Raw genomic sequence first — 15,186 nt, forward strand, 5'->3', positions numbered from 1 at the left:
ATTGCTGGCACGTTGCTGTGGTCACTTGGGGGAACGTCGGAGTGTTAACAGTAACTGCACTTCATCACACCACCTCGTCTCTCAGTATTTTACTATAAGAGCCCCGTCCAACAGTCAGGAACTGTTAATGATCTCATGATCCAATATCTTATCAAATATTAACAGAGACTGTTTTCATTTTATTCAGGATCGCTGCCTACCGTACTGTCAGTCACCGGTGTGTGTGTTTTACTGGCTGGACTGATGGGCTTCTGTCTCTGCGTGTGTATCAGTAAGTCTTTAACTTCATCTTTTAGCAAAATCTTGATGGTGTTGATAATTATGACATGACTGAACGTGTTTTTGTTTCTTAGACAAGCAGAAGACTGAGAGGTTAGACATTTATTGTGTTCAGCTGAACTGCGTATTATTAAATCCTGATTTTATCACATCTAAGCATCTAATAGCCGTGTATATCTGTGTGGATTATCTTCAGCAGATGTAAATTGAACACGACCCACCGTGATCAGGGTACATTTATCACTTTCTTACCAAGCTGGAAAAGTCCAAAAGCCATAAACGACAATTTAACTAAGCACACGTCCACTGAGTTTAAGTAGATTTAAAAGTATTGTTTTTTGTTTTTTCCAGGAGTCATGATGTCCGTGCTCAATATGAATAATGTAAGTAGCATTTCTGTCTTATGAATAATAAATTGTAACTCACTATCAGTTCCAGTTAATGTAATGTTAAGGACTGAAGAATAAGAAAGTCTAACAGACTTTTTCCTGATGTTTAGTCTGGCTCAGAAGCTGCTGAAACTTATTCTGTGATCAGCTCAGTACCCTTACCGGCCCTGCCTTTAGGTAAATTATACAGTACAAACTCACACACATAACATCACTTAATGGTGCTTTACAATAAACACACAACACATGCACTAAGAGGTAAAGAGTAGAAAGAAATTGGGTTAAAATTACCCCAAACATCCAGTGACTTACAGTGAATCCGGAAAGTATTCACAGCGCTTCACTTTCCCCACATTTTGTTATGTTACAGCCTTATTCCAAAATGGATTCAATTCATTATTTTCCTCAAAATTCTACAAACAACACCCCATAATGACAACGTGAAAGAAGTTTGTTTGAAATCTTTGCAAATGTATTAAAAATAAAAAACAAAAAAAGCACATGTACATAAGTATTCACAGCCTTTGTCATGACATTCAAAATTGAGCTCAGGTGCATCCTGTTTCCACTGATCATCCTTGAGATGTTTCTACAACTCGATTGGTGTCCACCTGTGGTAAATTTAGTTGATTGGACATTATTTGGAAAGGCACACACCTGTCTATATAAGGTCCCACAGTTAACAATGCATGTCAGAGCAGAAACCAAGCCACGAAGTCCAAGGAATTATCTGTAGACCTCCGAGACAGGATTGTATGGAGGCACAGATCTGGGGAAGGGTACAGAAACATTTCTGCAGCATTGAAGGTCTCAATGAGCACAGTGGCCTCCATCATCTATAAATGGAAGAAGTCTGGAACCACCAGGGCTCTTCCTAGAGCTGGCCGCCCATCCAAACTGAGCGATCGGGGGAGAAGGGCCTTAGTCAGGGAGGTGACCAAAAACCTGATGGTCACTCTGACAGAGCTCCAGCGTGTCTCTGTGGAGAGAGGAGAACCTTCCAGAAGAACAACCATCTCTGCAGCACTCCATCAATCAGGCCTGAATGGTAGTGTGACCAGATGGAAGCCACTCCTCAGTAAAAGGCACATGACAGCCCGCTTGGAGTTTGCCAAAAGGCACCTGAAGGACTCTCAGACCAAAGATTGAACAAAGATTGAACTCGTTGGCCTGAATGGCCGCTCATCACCTGGCCAATACCATCCCTACAGTGAAGCATGGTGGTGGCAGCATCATGCTGTGGGGATGTTTTTCAATGGCAGGAACTGGGAGACTAGTCAGGATCGAGGGAAAGATGAATGCAGCATCCTTGATCAGAGACATCCTTGATGAAAACCTGCTCCAGAGCACTCTGGACCTCAGACTGGGGCGAAGGTTCATCTTTCAACAGGACAACGACCCTAAGCACACAGCCAAAATAACAAAGACGTGGCTACAGGACAACTCTGTGAATGTCCTTGAGAGGCCCAGCCAGAGCCCAGACTTGAACCCCATTGAACATCTCTGGAGAGATCTGAAAATGGCTGTGCACCGACGCTCCCCATCCAACCTGATGGAGCTTGAGAGGTCCTGCAAAGAAGAATGGGAGAAACTGCCACAAAATAGGTGTGCAAGCTTGTAGCATCATTCTCAAAAAGACTTGAATCTGTAATTGGTGCCAAAGGTGCTTCAACAAAGTATTGAGCAAGGGCTGTGAATACTTATCTACATGTGCTTTTATGTTTTTTATTTTTAATAAATTTGCAAAGATTTCAAACAAACTTCTTTCATGTTGTCATTATGGGGTGTTGTTTGTAGAATTTTGAGGAAAATAATGCATTTAATCCTTTTTTCAATAAGGTTGTAACATAACAAAATGTGGGAAAAGTGAAGCGCCGTGAATACTTTCTGGATGCACTGTACCCTGTGGATAATCTATAAGGAGATCTGAACCATGCAGGCTAATCAAACCTGTAAACAAAGACCGAAGTGGAACTCAGACACTGGATATAATATTAAACAGCTTGCAGAAATGCTCAGGGAAAGTGTCAAACCCCCACTAAGAGTCGAGGTGAAGGAACTGTTTAAATCCACTGAACAAATGAAGGTGAAACACGTAACAGGAGCATTCAGTACTCAGGTATTATTAAACACAATCCATTCATTTTTCCAGCTGATGGATAATTGTTGTATTTAAGACAGTTTTATAGTATCAAAACATATTTAGGGGTTTTCTCCCTCTTCAAATAAAATAAATAAATAAATCTAGTCCAGTAAAGGTTGTAATTATAGAATATACTGATGAAGTGTAATCAATATGTGTAACTAACATTTAGAATTATTACTTAGAAGCATAATCTAATAATCAGTATTAGTTAATCCTCCTGTACCTTTCTGCACAGCAATAAATTCACATTAGACATTCGCTGAAACTGTTAGGATAGGGCCTCGGGAAGGGAGGCAGATATCAGCTACAGTAGGATGACAGACAGAAGCTCATTGAGACATTGAGAGGGGAGTTTTGGTCAGAGAAAAACAAAAAACAAAAGACTGAGTTTCTGAGTGAAACCTTTATTATTATTATTTATTTAAAGGAAACCTTGTCTCATAAAACCTCTTTAAGAAAAGCAACTAACTGCTCATGCTCCACACATCTAAGATATTATATAGACATGAATAATTCATTGTGGGGAAGGAGATTGAAGGTTTGTTTCTAATGAGAAAAGGTAAAACCCCGTCTAAGATGAGCTCGCTGTTGCAGAAAGGTATAAAAGGGCATGTGCGTGTTTGCATAATTTGGTCTTTCTGCAGATTGTCTCACTTTACTGTTTCGATAAAGTTTGACGATGTTTTGGCCTCTACAAACCCTTTTGTCTGTGAAGTTTCTTAACTTAGACTGGAAAGATTTTTTCCACTACATAATGCAGCCAAAAGAAACTGTTTTATAATCTGAATGTCATGTCACTATGAGACACTTTAAACTTTACACACGATGTGAATTTTCAGACACCAGTGGAGACATAAAAGTGGATTCTAAGATAACAGTGGTGAGTAGCGTTTCGCTATCAGTTACTGGATAAACTGTTACACTGTTTTGTGGTCAGAGTTTCCATATTACAGACTTTGATGGCTTTCTTGGCTTCATTTCTACTGCACAGTCAGGCTTTGTCTGCAGCAGCAGAACTACACATGAAAGCATCGTTTTACTTGGCAAGTCAACAATACATTTTTATTTAAAAGACACTCCTAACTGCTGACATCTTATTTTGTTTTAACAGGTCGACACGTATCATGTGTACAGCTCCATCCCTGACACACACGTGACCACCAATGACGCAGTGTACAGCCTGCTGCAGATGCACTGATGTATATTACACCTTAATGAATGTAAATAGTTATTTAGAAATATTATTCTTATGTCTGTTATGCCTTAAAATGTGCTTTAATTGAATAGCTTGCTTTTGGATTTGAAATGAATTGGACTTCTGCTGGCTTGTAACTGCAATGTCACTGAATGGAGCCTAGTTTGGGGTGAAAATTGCGGCCTTATCTCTTAAAGTGATGTAAAGGGGTGTAATGACTTAAAGGTGATGTTTATTCATGCATGTTGTCACTTCTTCTATCTCTAGATTTATATAAAATATAAAACGTTTCATTAAAATGCGCATTAAGCCGATCACGTGACCAGTGCGCGTTTCCTGGGGTGCAAAGTTAATAGATGTCCCACCAACAACAACAAACCGTATGACGTTAAAAAGGCGACGCGCTGGTTTTCAAATGAAGGCCTTTTAAATACCAGAACAAGATGATATTAACACAAATAATATTCGCAAAACATCAGAGGTTTAAACCGCACAAACTCTCCTAATGACGCCGCTGCTATCTAAACAAACATGTACAGCCTAGGACTTGACATAAATGAACCACAGAACTGTTCTGCAGTACCGGAATGTGTCCACTAGAGGGCAGGAAAGACTTCACTGAACGCCCAGGTGTCGATTTAATACCTAATGCGTGACCGTGCAAAAGTTTGCACACCCGTAGGGTGAAACAAAGCAGTAAAGACAAAAACACTGTAGTTTGAAGCAATAAGGCATTTAGTGTATGTTTCACAGATGTTCCTTTAATATCACAGATAAAATAAAATACATTACAGTGAAAGAGCATCCAAAAGCTGTTATAAAATAATTCATAAATAAAGACAAATAGTTGTCAGAGACTTTTTATATTGTAATAATAAAGACGCAAAGTTTTGAACTAGTTTTCTATAACCTGCACATCACAGGTTTATATTAAAGCACTTTTTCTAATACTTTATTGTTTCTATAGTAACCGCTCATTCACTGGGATGTTTTTTTTGTTTTAATTGTTGATATGGAGAAGTTTTATGTAAGGATGTGTTTATATATGATTTATGGAAGGAGTCTCCAGTGTCAGAGCTTTGTAACAGTAAAGCTGTAGCTATAAATGGATTTTTTTTAAAAAAAGTCTCATTTTTAATAAGTTCCATTTTGTAAGAGGAATAAAACACTTGCGGACGCGCTGTTAGACAAAAAAGATTCAAAGTTGGCTTAGTAACTGTAAGTCGGCTTCATCTCACCAACCTGTTGTTGATTATTTTCCCAAAACAGCACAACACAGAGTGTTTATTCTTTACTCATGGTTAACGTATTGATGTAGTCGCTGCAGTTTCGCCTCTTTGTGAACTGCACATTGTATAAATGATTTTTATTAATTGATGTATTTGTGATTTTACAGATTTGTTCATCTATAACGTAATAAACATCTTGCTGAGGGTCAGTTTTCTGTACTGGTCTATAAAAAATACAAACGTTTTGTTCTCACAGGACTGTGAGGGTGTTGAGGTGATGGTGGTGGATATTTATACCTCATGTGCTCAAGACATAAAGTAAAAAAACTGAGCTGAAATGACAAGTGTATTTTTATGGTAAGCCGTGGGTTTCCTGTGAGCTTGTGTGAGAAAGATCTCTGTCTCGTCTGTGGTCTCACTCTGTATGAGAAATGGTACGGTCTGTCCTCCTAATTTTCTCTTTGTCAAGGTTTGTTTTCATATATGAAGCATTCATACATATTTATATGTATGTAGCAAGTGGCTCGTTTGTAGCAACTACGCCACCTCGAGAAAACGGGGGAAACAACCCTAACAAACACGATCCACTTAGAACAGGCAAGAGGCATGGGTTTCCATACAAAAATATTTTATTTTGAAGTTAAAGACTGGCCAAGAATTATAAAAAAACAAACAAACAAACAAAAAAAAAAAACCAGCAACCAACACAGTCAGGCATTGGTCAAATAAAACAGTCACAAGAAGAAATTAACAATCATAGGAGAACTGAGGCCTCCTATATGAAGGGCAGGCTAGTACCACAGCACCAGCTCTACAAAAGGGAAAAGAACCCCACCAATCAGAATCATACCCACAAAATTCACTGCAAATAAACACAGCAATAATAATAATAATAATAATAATAATAATAATAATAATAATAATAATAATAATAACAACCCTTAGTTAAATAAAGCCTAAAGTGCAGCAAAGAACTCCCCCCAGCCTCAGGAAGCACTCAGCTCCTACAAGGAGAAAACAAAAACACAAGAAAAAAAAATCAATTCCAATATGCTCAAAGCAGGCAAACAAAAAAATAATAAATAAAAACAAAAGACAAAACTTACTGTCAGAAAAATCAGATAACCCCGAGCTCAAACTGATTACAGGTAGCAAGTTTACCAAGACCGACCAAAACCTACCACACAGCAGTACAGCACAGTTGATAAAGACTGTTACAACACAGCTGAACTGGAAAAAAAAAACTGATCTGAGTGACAGTTACCAACACAAATAAAGCAAAATATCAAAACAAGGCAACACGAAGCAAAGCAAAATAAAGCAAAAATAAAGCAAAGCAAAACAAAGCAGCCCAACGCAGCAACGTGGCCCCGCAAGTGAGGGGGAGGAGCTATACCGAAACGACCACACCTCACTCAGCCAGCTGGCGCTCCGACCGGGGCTCCGTTAAACTGCCATGCTACACCGATGGGAGCCTTGACGGCACACCGCACTGAGAGTGAGCAGCACACCACCCATGCACACAGTCTCGGTAGCCCAACGTCACACTCTGTAGTCCGTAGCAACGAAAGGAAGAGGCGGGGTTTCGACCAAGACGCATTCCATGAGGCATAAACAACTTATATAGTGTGGTAGGGAGAGAGCCCATTGGCCACGTAGTTAATAGGGATGACGTATTAATCACGGCACACCTCACTACATTAGACATGAGACACTGTGGAGTTTTCAGGTGGTGTAACGTCCCGAGACGTAAGGGAGTTGAGTGCGGATGCAAATGCAGATAAAGACCTTTTATTAAGGAGGCAGGCAGACAAATTCAAAACGTGACACAGAGACGTAGTCAAAAACAGGCAATGGGCTGGGAGATTTGGAACCAGGTATAAACTGGGCTAGGTGGGAATCGACACGAGAAACACGGTATGGACCATGACGCTATATATAACTAGGTAAAGCACTATACTCAATACTGCGCAAAGTGTCCAGGGAACGAGGGGTTTATATCACAAATGTAATCAAGGGTAAATACAGATAGCTGAAACCAATGTAGACACACCTTCGGACAACAACCAATGACTAAACGGGGGCGGAGACAGAACATAATCAAACACACGTGTCAAACACACGTGTCCACAGAAAACAAATTCCCAGTCATTAAACAATCGAAAAGCATGCCTTCGCTGAGCGCTCGCGCACCTAGCTCGTCCACGCCCGTGCACACGCGCTCGTGCTCCGGCTTTCCGAGCACGCTGCAACCTGCAGCGCTGTCTCAAGGGGGAATCGTGACAGGTGGACCGTTTTGGGTTTTTCTTCTGATCGAAAATGATCTTTCTCCAGATATTAAGAAAAAAACATTGCTAAGCATTTAATATCGAGATGTTTAATATTGTTCCACTTAGTGCTTAACGTGAAGCTGTTGTAGTGATGCGTCTCAGATATGTCCGATTGTGCATTTATAAAAAATGATCACTAAATGCACTTCTATAAGTTCAAGATGTCAAGGTTTAAACTTAGCTGATGTTTCCTTTATTACAAAGCATCGGTCTGATTACACGCATGAACCAGCGCATTTTACAAAATAATCCAGCATAATAAAAGCTTTTCTATCTGAAACACAGGATAAATGAATAATGATGTTTATAAAGAACCTGTCTGCATTTCCCCCAGTTTTATTTCATGTACTAACACTAAAGAGAGATGCACACGCAAATAGATCCCGCTAATGACATCTGGCAAGTGGGAATGATCTTGAATACAGTCAAATTTATCATTACAATAAAACAAACCTGGTTCTAGACTTTTTTTCACTAATTTCAAGTTTCAAATTTTATGTTGTCAGACCATTATGTTCATTTAAAAAAAGATCGAGAAAAAAGACAAATTATCTGCCAAAGGAAGACGGTCACATAATCCTTGTAATGAAGGTTAGGACGCAAGTGCAGATAAAGACTTTTAATAAAGAGAGGCAGGCAGACAAATCCAAATCATGCGACAATAGCGTGGTCGAAAAAACAGCCAATGGGTCAGGCGATCTACAAACAGGTAGAGGCTCGAGACGAGACGGGACGGGACGGGACGAGACGAGACGGGACGGGACGATGGACCAGGGTATAGACGCTTGATACAGTGATAACACTAATACTTCTCAGAGTGAATGCCTAGAAAGTCCTTTTAAAGGTGGTGTGATTGTGTGTGAGATCGGATGCAGGTGTGCGTGATTAGAATGAATGAGTGTTCTGGGAATTGCAGTCCATGGCGGCCATGTTTGTAGGCCGCAGTGCAGGATGGGAAATGTAGTCACTGGTTTGCTGTGATATGACAAAGACGAAAATCCAAAAATAGCTTTAATGATCTTATATTTGGTTTCCTGTAATTTCATAAAAAGAAAATGTGAATAAATTTGACTTTATTCAAGATATTTCTAAGATTCACTTGTTCATTTTTTTAAAAACATTTTGTGCATTTCTTCAGACTTGTGTTAAACTAATTTTAGTCATTTGACAGCTATTAAATATTCTAATAGCAGCATTTCCTCTTGTTTTCAAAAGTCCAGGTATATCAGTGTGATACTGCATACAGTGTGTATTAACTACACAGTTTGATCAAATAAGTTCTGATATTAAACATATTTATGAAGGGAGACTGGAGGTGAAAGTCATTAAGACAGAATCACAATACACAACAAGACAGAAATTGTTATAAGTTAGAGTAATTACAGTGTTGTGTATAGAACTAAACAAACACATTGAAGCTCTTTTTTCAGTTATGTGTAAACTGCTCAGAAGTGAGTGTGTGAACTTGAGCAGTGTGGAGAGCTGAGCGTTCTGTTAAACACTAGACTACGTGGTTTTCCTGTGGCTTAAATGACCTGCTTCCTGATTTTATTACTCTTGAAACGAGTGTCTCGATGCCTTCACTTCATCCAGGAGCTGTGAAATGGCGCTGCTCGTCCTCCTGTTCTTCTTCCATCTGATTCTGGACATTAACTCTCAATGTGAGTCGTTATTGTGGTGCTGTGAGTTCAGTGATTTGTTCTAATAGATGTTTACAAATAATTCTAGAGATTTTGAGAGATACTTCTGCATGTTCAGTTTGATGTTCAGTGTGTGTATTAAGTGGAGTGTGTGATTTGTGTGTGTGTGTGTGTGTGTGTGTGTGTGTGTGTGTGTGTGTGTGTGTGTGTGTGGTTGTAGATGTTCCTCAGCCCCGGCTGTCCGTGTCTCCTGAAGTTCTCACAGAGAGAGGATCAGTGCAGATTCACTGTCATGTTCCAGACAATGTTAAAGTGTCTCGGTGTCAGTTCTACCCAGAGAGAGACAACACAAATCTAAAACTCTCTCCATCATGTCAGCTCTCAGTCACTGGTTCTGAACTGATCAGGTGGACAGGACGAAGTTCTCCTGGAACACTTCATATTACTTGTTACTACGTTGTGGATAACTCTGTTCGTACTCCTTCTCCTCACTCTCTCCCAGCTCCAGTCACAGTGCTGAGTAAGCTCTACATTACATTTGATGTCTATTACTGTCTGCTTTAATCATGTTTCTAATTCACACTTGAATTTATTACCACAACATGAACGTCTGTAACAGTTAATACCTCTCTTCTACACATCCATTATAGTGCTATATATTTATTGATATCTTTTATTTATTCCTCTGCAGATCAGAAACCGAGACTAACCGTCAGTCATGATGGTCAGTTTGATGAATTCAGATTTGTGTGTGAAATATCAGGGTCAGAGTCAGTAACTGCTGATTTTAGCTGTAATCTCTACACTGGAGAAAATCCTCAGCTTTTCCTAAACCAAAGATCTCTAAAGGGAAACTCTGTGAAGTTTTGTATTTTTACAGCACAGAGAGACGCTGTGTTTAATCGTCTGCAGTCAGTAAAGAGTCGTGAAGTGAGCTGTGATTATTCACTGATCTCTGACCCGACTGCTCGCTCTCTAATGAGTGATAAATACAACATGACACGTAAGTTATAATAAACAAATTACTTACATTTGTTTTTAAATACATTTCTACCTGTGAATTGTGTTTGAATTTATTTACGTGTTTTTCATCAGGTTTCTTTCCTACACCAACACAGCCGTCCATCACTACTGAGGAATCCACTGCATGTGAGTTCATTTTATTTTATTTACTGCTGTTTAGTTCTGTTACACTTTTTTTTATAACTGAAGTTTAATGTGCATTATGTTACACATGTAAGATGTGTTTATTTTATATTAAATATTCCTTTTTTCCACAATATATTTTATGTGTGTAGTTTATTTAGTGACTAAAGAGGAATCAATTTTTGGTTAATTTATTTCTTTAAGTATCACAGTTTAATTCCCAAAACTCAAATACATCTAGAGATTAAAATAGACACGTTACAGTTTAATGTGTTACTTCTTTAGATTTAAAACAACATGAATGTGTGATCCTGTTCTGGATATGATATTTAGGAAAACAAATATGAATACAAATGTACTCTGAACTTTCTAAAATCCTACCTGTGTGTTTACACACATGGAAAGAGTTTCAACAGGAATCAATTTCAACACTTCATTCAGGAATCAGTGACTGACATTGTCCTGGACTGTGTGATTTGTGTGTGGTTGTAGATGTTCCTCAGCCCCGGCTGTCCGTGTCTCCTGAAGTTCTCACAGAGAGAGGATCAGTGCAGATTCACTGTCATGTTCCAGACAATGTTAAAGTGTCTCTGTGTCAGTTCTACCCAGAGAGAGACAACACAAATCTAAAACTCTCTCCATCATGTCAGCTCTCAGTCACTGGTTCTGAACTGATCAGGTGGACAGGACGAAGTTCTCCTGGAACACTTCATATTACTTGTTACTACGCTTTGGATAACTCTGTTCGTACTCCTTCTCCTCACTCTCTCCCAGCTCCAGTCTCAGTGCGGTGTAAGCTCTACATTACATTTGATGTATATTACTGTCTGCTTTAATCATGTTTCTAATTCACACTTGAATTTATTACCACAACATGAACGTCTGTAACAGTTAATACCTCTTTTCTACACATCCATTATAGTGCTATATATTTATTTATATCTTTTATTTATTCCTCTGCAGATCAGAAACCGAGACTAACCGTCAGTCATGATGGTCAGTTTGATGTATTCAGATTTGTGTGTGAAATATCAGGGTCAGAGTCAGTAACTGCTGATTTTAGCTGTAATCTCTACACTGGAGAAAATACTCAGCTTTTCCTAAACCAAACATCTCAAAAGAGAAAATCTCTGAAGGTTTGTAGTTTTACAGCACAGAGAGACGCTGTGTTTAATCGTCTGCAGTCAGTAAAGAGTCGTGAAGTGAGCTGTGATTATTCACTGATCTCTGACCCGACTGCTCGCTCTCTAATGAGTGATAAACACAACATGATGCGTAAGTTATAATAAATCAAATTATGTATTCCATTACTTTATACCTTTGAATAATTTTAACTCATTTTCATTTCATCTTTTGTCAGATTTCTTTACAACAACAACAACAACAACAATAATGAGTGATAAATACATGACACGTAAGTTACAATTAATCACATGACTTAATGTTTAATTGAATTACTTTTATACATTTGAATTGTGTGTGAACTTATTTACGTGTTTTTCATCAGGTTTCTTTCCTACACCAACACAGCCGTCCATCACTACTGAGAAATCCACTGCATGTGAGTTCATTTTATTTTATTTACTGCTGTTTAGTTCTGTTACACTTTTTTTTATAACTGAAGTTTAATCTGCATTGTGTTACACATTTTAAGATGTGTGTATAATGTGTATGTAATATAATGTATTAATGTCTGCTTATAATTTACATTTATATTAAATCAATTGTATTTTCATTACTTTATATTTTTAAAGCATTTTAACCCCTTTGCATGTCAGATTCCTCTTCTGAATCAACACAGCAGTCCGTCACTACACAGAAATCCACTGCAGGTCAGTCATTCAAGTTTAATGTGCATTATGTTAGAATTGTGTGATGTTCATTTTACTTTGGTCATTTGATTTGGTGTAAGTAACGCAATAACATTTGAGGTGTCTTTTTATTGTTAACCAACCAGCGGGATCGTCCTAAAGGTACATCATTCTGATGTATCATTAATTTCGATATCACCTGCATTGTATTTATTCTATCATTTGTAAACATAACACTGTCTTGATTGCTAACTGTTCTGACATGTTCTTTATTGTTCACACTTCAGTAGATAGAAAACTGACTCGTATTTGAGGATTCAGGGTTTTTCCCAGCTAACAGAACACATACGACATTCTTTATGTAGCATTACAAAAATAATGTTCAGAAAGACATGTAGCATTATAATTTTCCTTGTTTTTTTTAAGATAAATGTTTATTTTGAAATTGATGCATGCAACACGTTCCAAAAAAGTTGGGACGGGGCAATTTAGGACTAATAACGATGAGAGAAGTTGAAATAAGAAGGTGATGTGAAACAGGCGAGGCAATCGTCTAATAATAGTATATAAGGAACCTCCAAAAAAGGCCTAGTCCTTCAAGAGCAAGGATGGGTTCAGCTTAATAAGTGTTATGAAAAGAAAAGGTGATGTTACACAGGGGTAAACAGTCGACTGTCCCAACTTTTTTGGAGGGTGTTGCAGTCATCAGATTTGAAATGAGTGTACATTTTCATGTGTTAATAATGTCTTTTCAATATAGTACAGGGTGAATTGAATTTTCAAATGACTCTTTTTGTTTGTTTTTTTGTATTTTCCATACTGTCCCAACTTTTTTGGAATTGGGATTATACATTAATAAATAAATATTGTAATTGCTGGCACGTTGCTGTGGTATAAGAGGAATAAAACAGTTGGGGGCGTGTTGTTATGGGAACGTCGGAGTGTTAACAGTAACTGCACTTCATCACACCACCTCGTCTCTCAGTATTTTACTATAAGAGCCCCGTCCAACAGTCAGGAACTGTTAATGATCTCATGATCCAATATCTTATCAAATATTAACAGAGACTGTTTTCATTTTATTCAGGATCGCTGCCTACCGTACTGTCAGTCACCGGTGTGTGTGTTTTACTGGCTGGACTGATGGGCTTCTGTCTCTGCGTGTGTATCAGTAAGTCTTTAACTTCATCTTTTAGCAAAATCTTGATGGTGTTGATAATTATGACATGACTGAACGTGTTTTTGTTTCTTAGACAAGCAGAAGACTGAGAGGTTAGAAATTTACTGTGTTCAACTGAACTGCGTATTATTAAATCCTGATTTTATCACATCTAAGCATCTAATAGCCGTGTATATCTGTGTGGATTATCTTCAGCAGATGTAAATTGAACACGACCCACCGTGATCAGGGTACATTTATCACTTTCTTACCAAGCTGGAAAAGTCCAAAAGCCATAAACAAAAAACTATTTTAAATTAAAAACTGAAGAAGCTCCACCCACTTCACACAATCACATCACGTCATATATCACTGAAAAGCTGTTTTCTGCTGTAAATGTTAGCTCATGTGACATTATGACATAGATGCCAGTTTCCTTTAGAAATCTTATAAAGATATACAGTAACCTTATGTGTTATCATAAATGACTACCGTGTGAAATGTCTCCTGTTGTTGTGTCTCTGTTGATTGGCTCTGTGATGTTAGGTCTCAACAGATTTACAGGTGAACACTAATCAGCGTTATGAAGTATTAATAAATCATTTAAAATGTTTTTTTTTTACACTGAAAAGTCCAACCACAATTTATTAAATCCACTTAATCATAATAAAAGAAATAAAACAGCACTGTATGTAATTAAACAACTACTGGTGTAAATGAATCTTTTTTTAAAAATGCTTTTTATTTCAAAGCACTACAGTGTTTTTTTTTTTGTATGTTTTTTGAAAGTTGTTTTTTTTTTTTACAAGAAGTTAAAGCTGAATGTGTGTGTGAACTGTTCCCCCTGCAGGCGGTGATGAGGTTTACACAGAGGTGATGTACACACTCTCCTCTCAGCAGTTCTCAGAGGAAACACAGCTCCTTTCAGCTTCCTCTGAATGATGGACACTGAACAGCTTCTGTCTTCTGTCTCAGTTTAAAGTCTGAACTCAATAAACTCTTATTTGTTAAATAACACAAATGTTCCTAACAATTCATTTGATTCTCATGAATGCTTTTCACAGTCTGCCTTTATCATGAACCGTGTGTTTTCTAAAGGAAATCTGCAGGGTGAACTATTTTACTGTTGAATTTGAAACTCACAATAAATCATTTAATCAGAGATGCACTTTAAATCATCCGAGTATTGCTTCTTTATCTTTTATCTTCTTATACAGCCTATCTGTGTGGATTAATTTTATTGGTCTTGCTTTGTTGTTTTATTTTTATATTTGAGGCAGGATCACATCTGTAATTATTTATTTAACATGTACATGTATTCATAAATCTAGAACAGTCACAGTTGTTTATCTGATAATGAACAGGTTTTGTTTTTTCCTTAAAGAATCTGTACGTGTACAACATTATATTATAATCACATGGGAAATCATCTGTCCTCATTTACTGTATATAAACTAATATACTAATGAATGCTTATTTACAGATTTACTCAACATGACATCTTAAATGTTTTGGAGATATTAATGCCAATAAATAACTACTTTAAAACAGCTCACTCAGTATTATGGAATTGAAGTAACTGTGTTGAAGTTAATCCAACTATGTAGAAACTAAAATAATAATAATAATAATAATAATAATAATAATAATAATAATAAGAATAAGAATAAGAATAATAACAATAATAATAATAATAATAATAATAATAATAATAATAATAATAATAATAATAATACTAATAATAATAATAATAATAATAATAATAATAATAATAATAATAACTTTACTGAGCAGATTCTGGGGCGTTGTCACCCTCTAGTGGGTGAAATAAATACTGCCGTTAAAGTAGAGAAGAAGGAACA

At 37.3% G+C, this 15,186-nt stretch overlaps 2 protein-coding genes across 13 annotated transcripts in view; both read left to right on the forward strand.

The window, feature by feature from the left end:
- LOC108254731 (uncharacterized) overlaps positions 1–15,186 on the forward strand; it is a 78,495-nt gene that overhangs the window by 28,412 nt on the left and 34,897 nt on the right. For 6 of the 10 annotated variants that reach the window (XM_053673918.1, XM_053673916.1, XM_053673923.1 and 3 more), the window contains 7 exons: positions 188–271; positions 354–372; positions 476–510; positions 631–662; positions 779–845; positions 3,654–3,694; positions 3,926–5,447. In XM_053673918.1, coding sequence (XP_053529893.1) covers positions 188–271; positions 354–372; positions 476–510; positions 631–662; positions 779–845; positions 3,654–3,694; positions 3,926–4,012 — 365 coding nt within the window. In that variant the 3' untranslated portion in view covers positions 4,013–5,447. Of the gene's footprint in view, positions 1–187; positions 272–353; positions 511–630; positions 663–778; positions 846–3,653; positions 3,695–3,925; positions 5,448–15,186 lie in introns of those variants that run through there. The other 4 variants (XM_053673920.1, XR_008393141.1, XM_053673922.1 and 1 more) reach the window with 4 other exon arrangements.
- Positions 11,324–14,899, forward strand: LOC124626016 (uncharacterized). 3 transcript variants are annotated; one of them, XM_047149533.2, is made up of 7 exons: positions 11,324–11,629; positions 11,715–11,768; positions 11,862–11,915; positions 12,133–12,186; positions 13,253–13,336; positions 13,419–13,437; positions 13,541–14,168. In XM_047149533.2, exons 1-7 carry the CDS (start codon positions 11,605–11,607, stop codon positions 13,638–13,640), a joined length of 390 nt encoding a protein of 129 aa, XP_047005489.2. In that variant the 5' UTR covers positions 11,324–11,604; the 3' UTR covers positions 13,641–14,168. The 3 variants fall into 3 exon arrangements, with proteins under 3 accessions (XP_047005489.2, XP_053529904.1, XP_053529905.1); XM_053673929.1 differs by having other exon boundaries at positions 13,544–14,168; XM_053673930.1 differs by lacking the exons at positions 13,419–13,437; positions 13,541–14,168 and adding an exon at positions 14,175–14,899.

This window comes from Ictalurus punctatus, chromosome 21 (genome assembly GCF_001660625.3).
Source record: "Ictalurus punctatus breed USDA103 chromosome 21, Coco_2.0, whole genome shotgun sequence".
Taxonomy (NCBI): domain Eukaryota; kingdom Metazoa; phylum Chordata; class Actinopteri; order Siluriformes; family Ictaluridae; genus Ictalurus; species Ictalurus punctatus.

Coding starts and splice junctions, on each gene's coding strand:
- LOC124626016 (XM_047149533.2), top strand. CDS start 11,605: ATGAGTGATAAACACAACATGATGC. Junction 11,916..12,132: donor TACTGAGAAATCCACTGCAT/GTGAGTTCATTT, acceptor TTTGCATGTCAG/ATTCCTCTTCTGAATCAACA. Junction 12,187..13,252: donor TACACAGAAATCCACTGCAG/GTCAGTCATTCA, acceptor CATTTTATTCAG/GATCGCTGCCTACCGTACTG.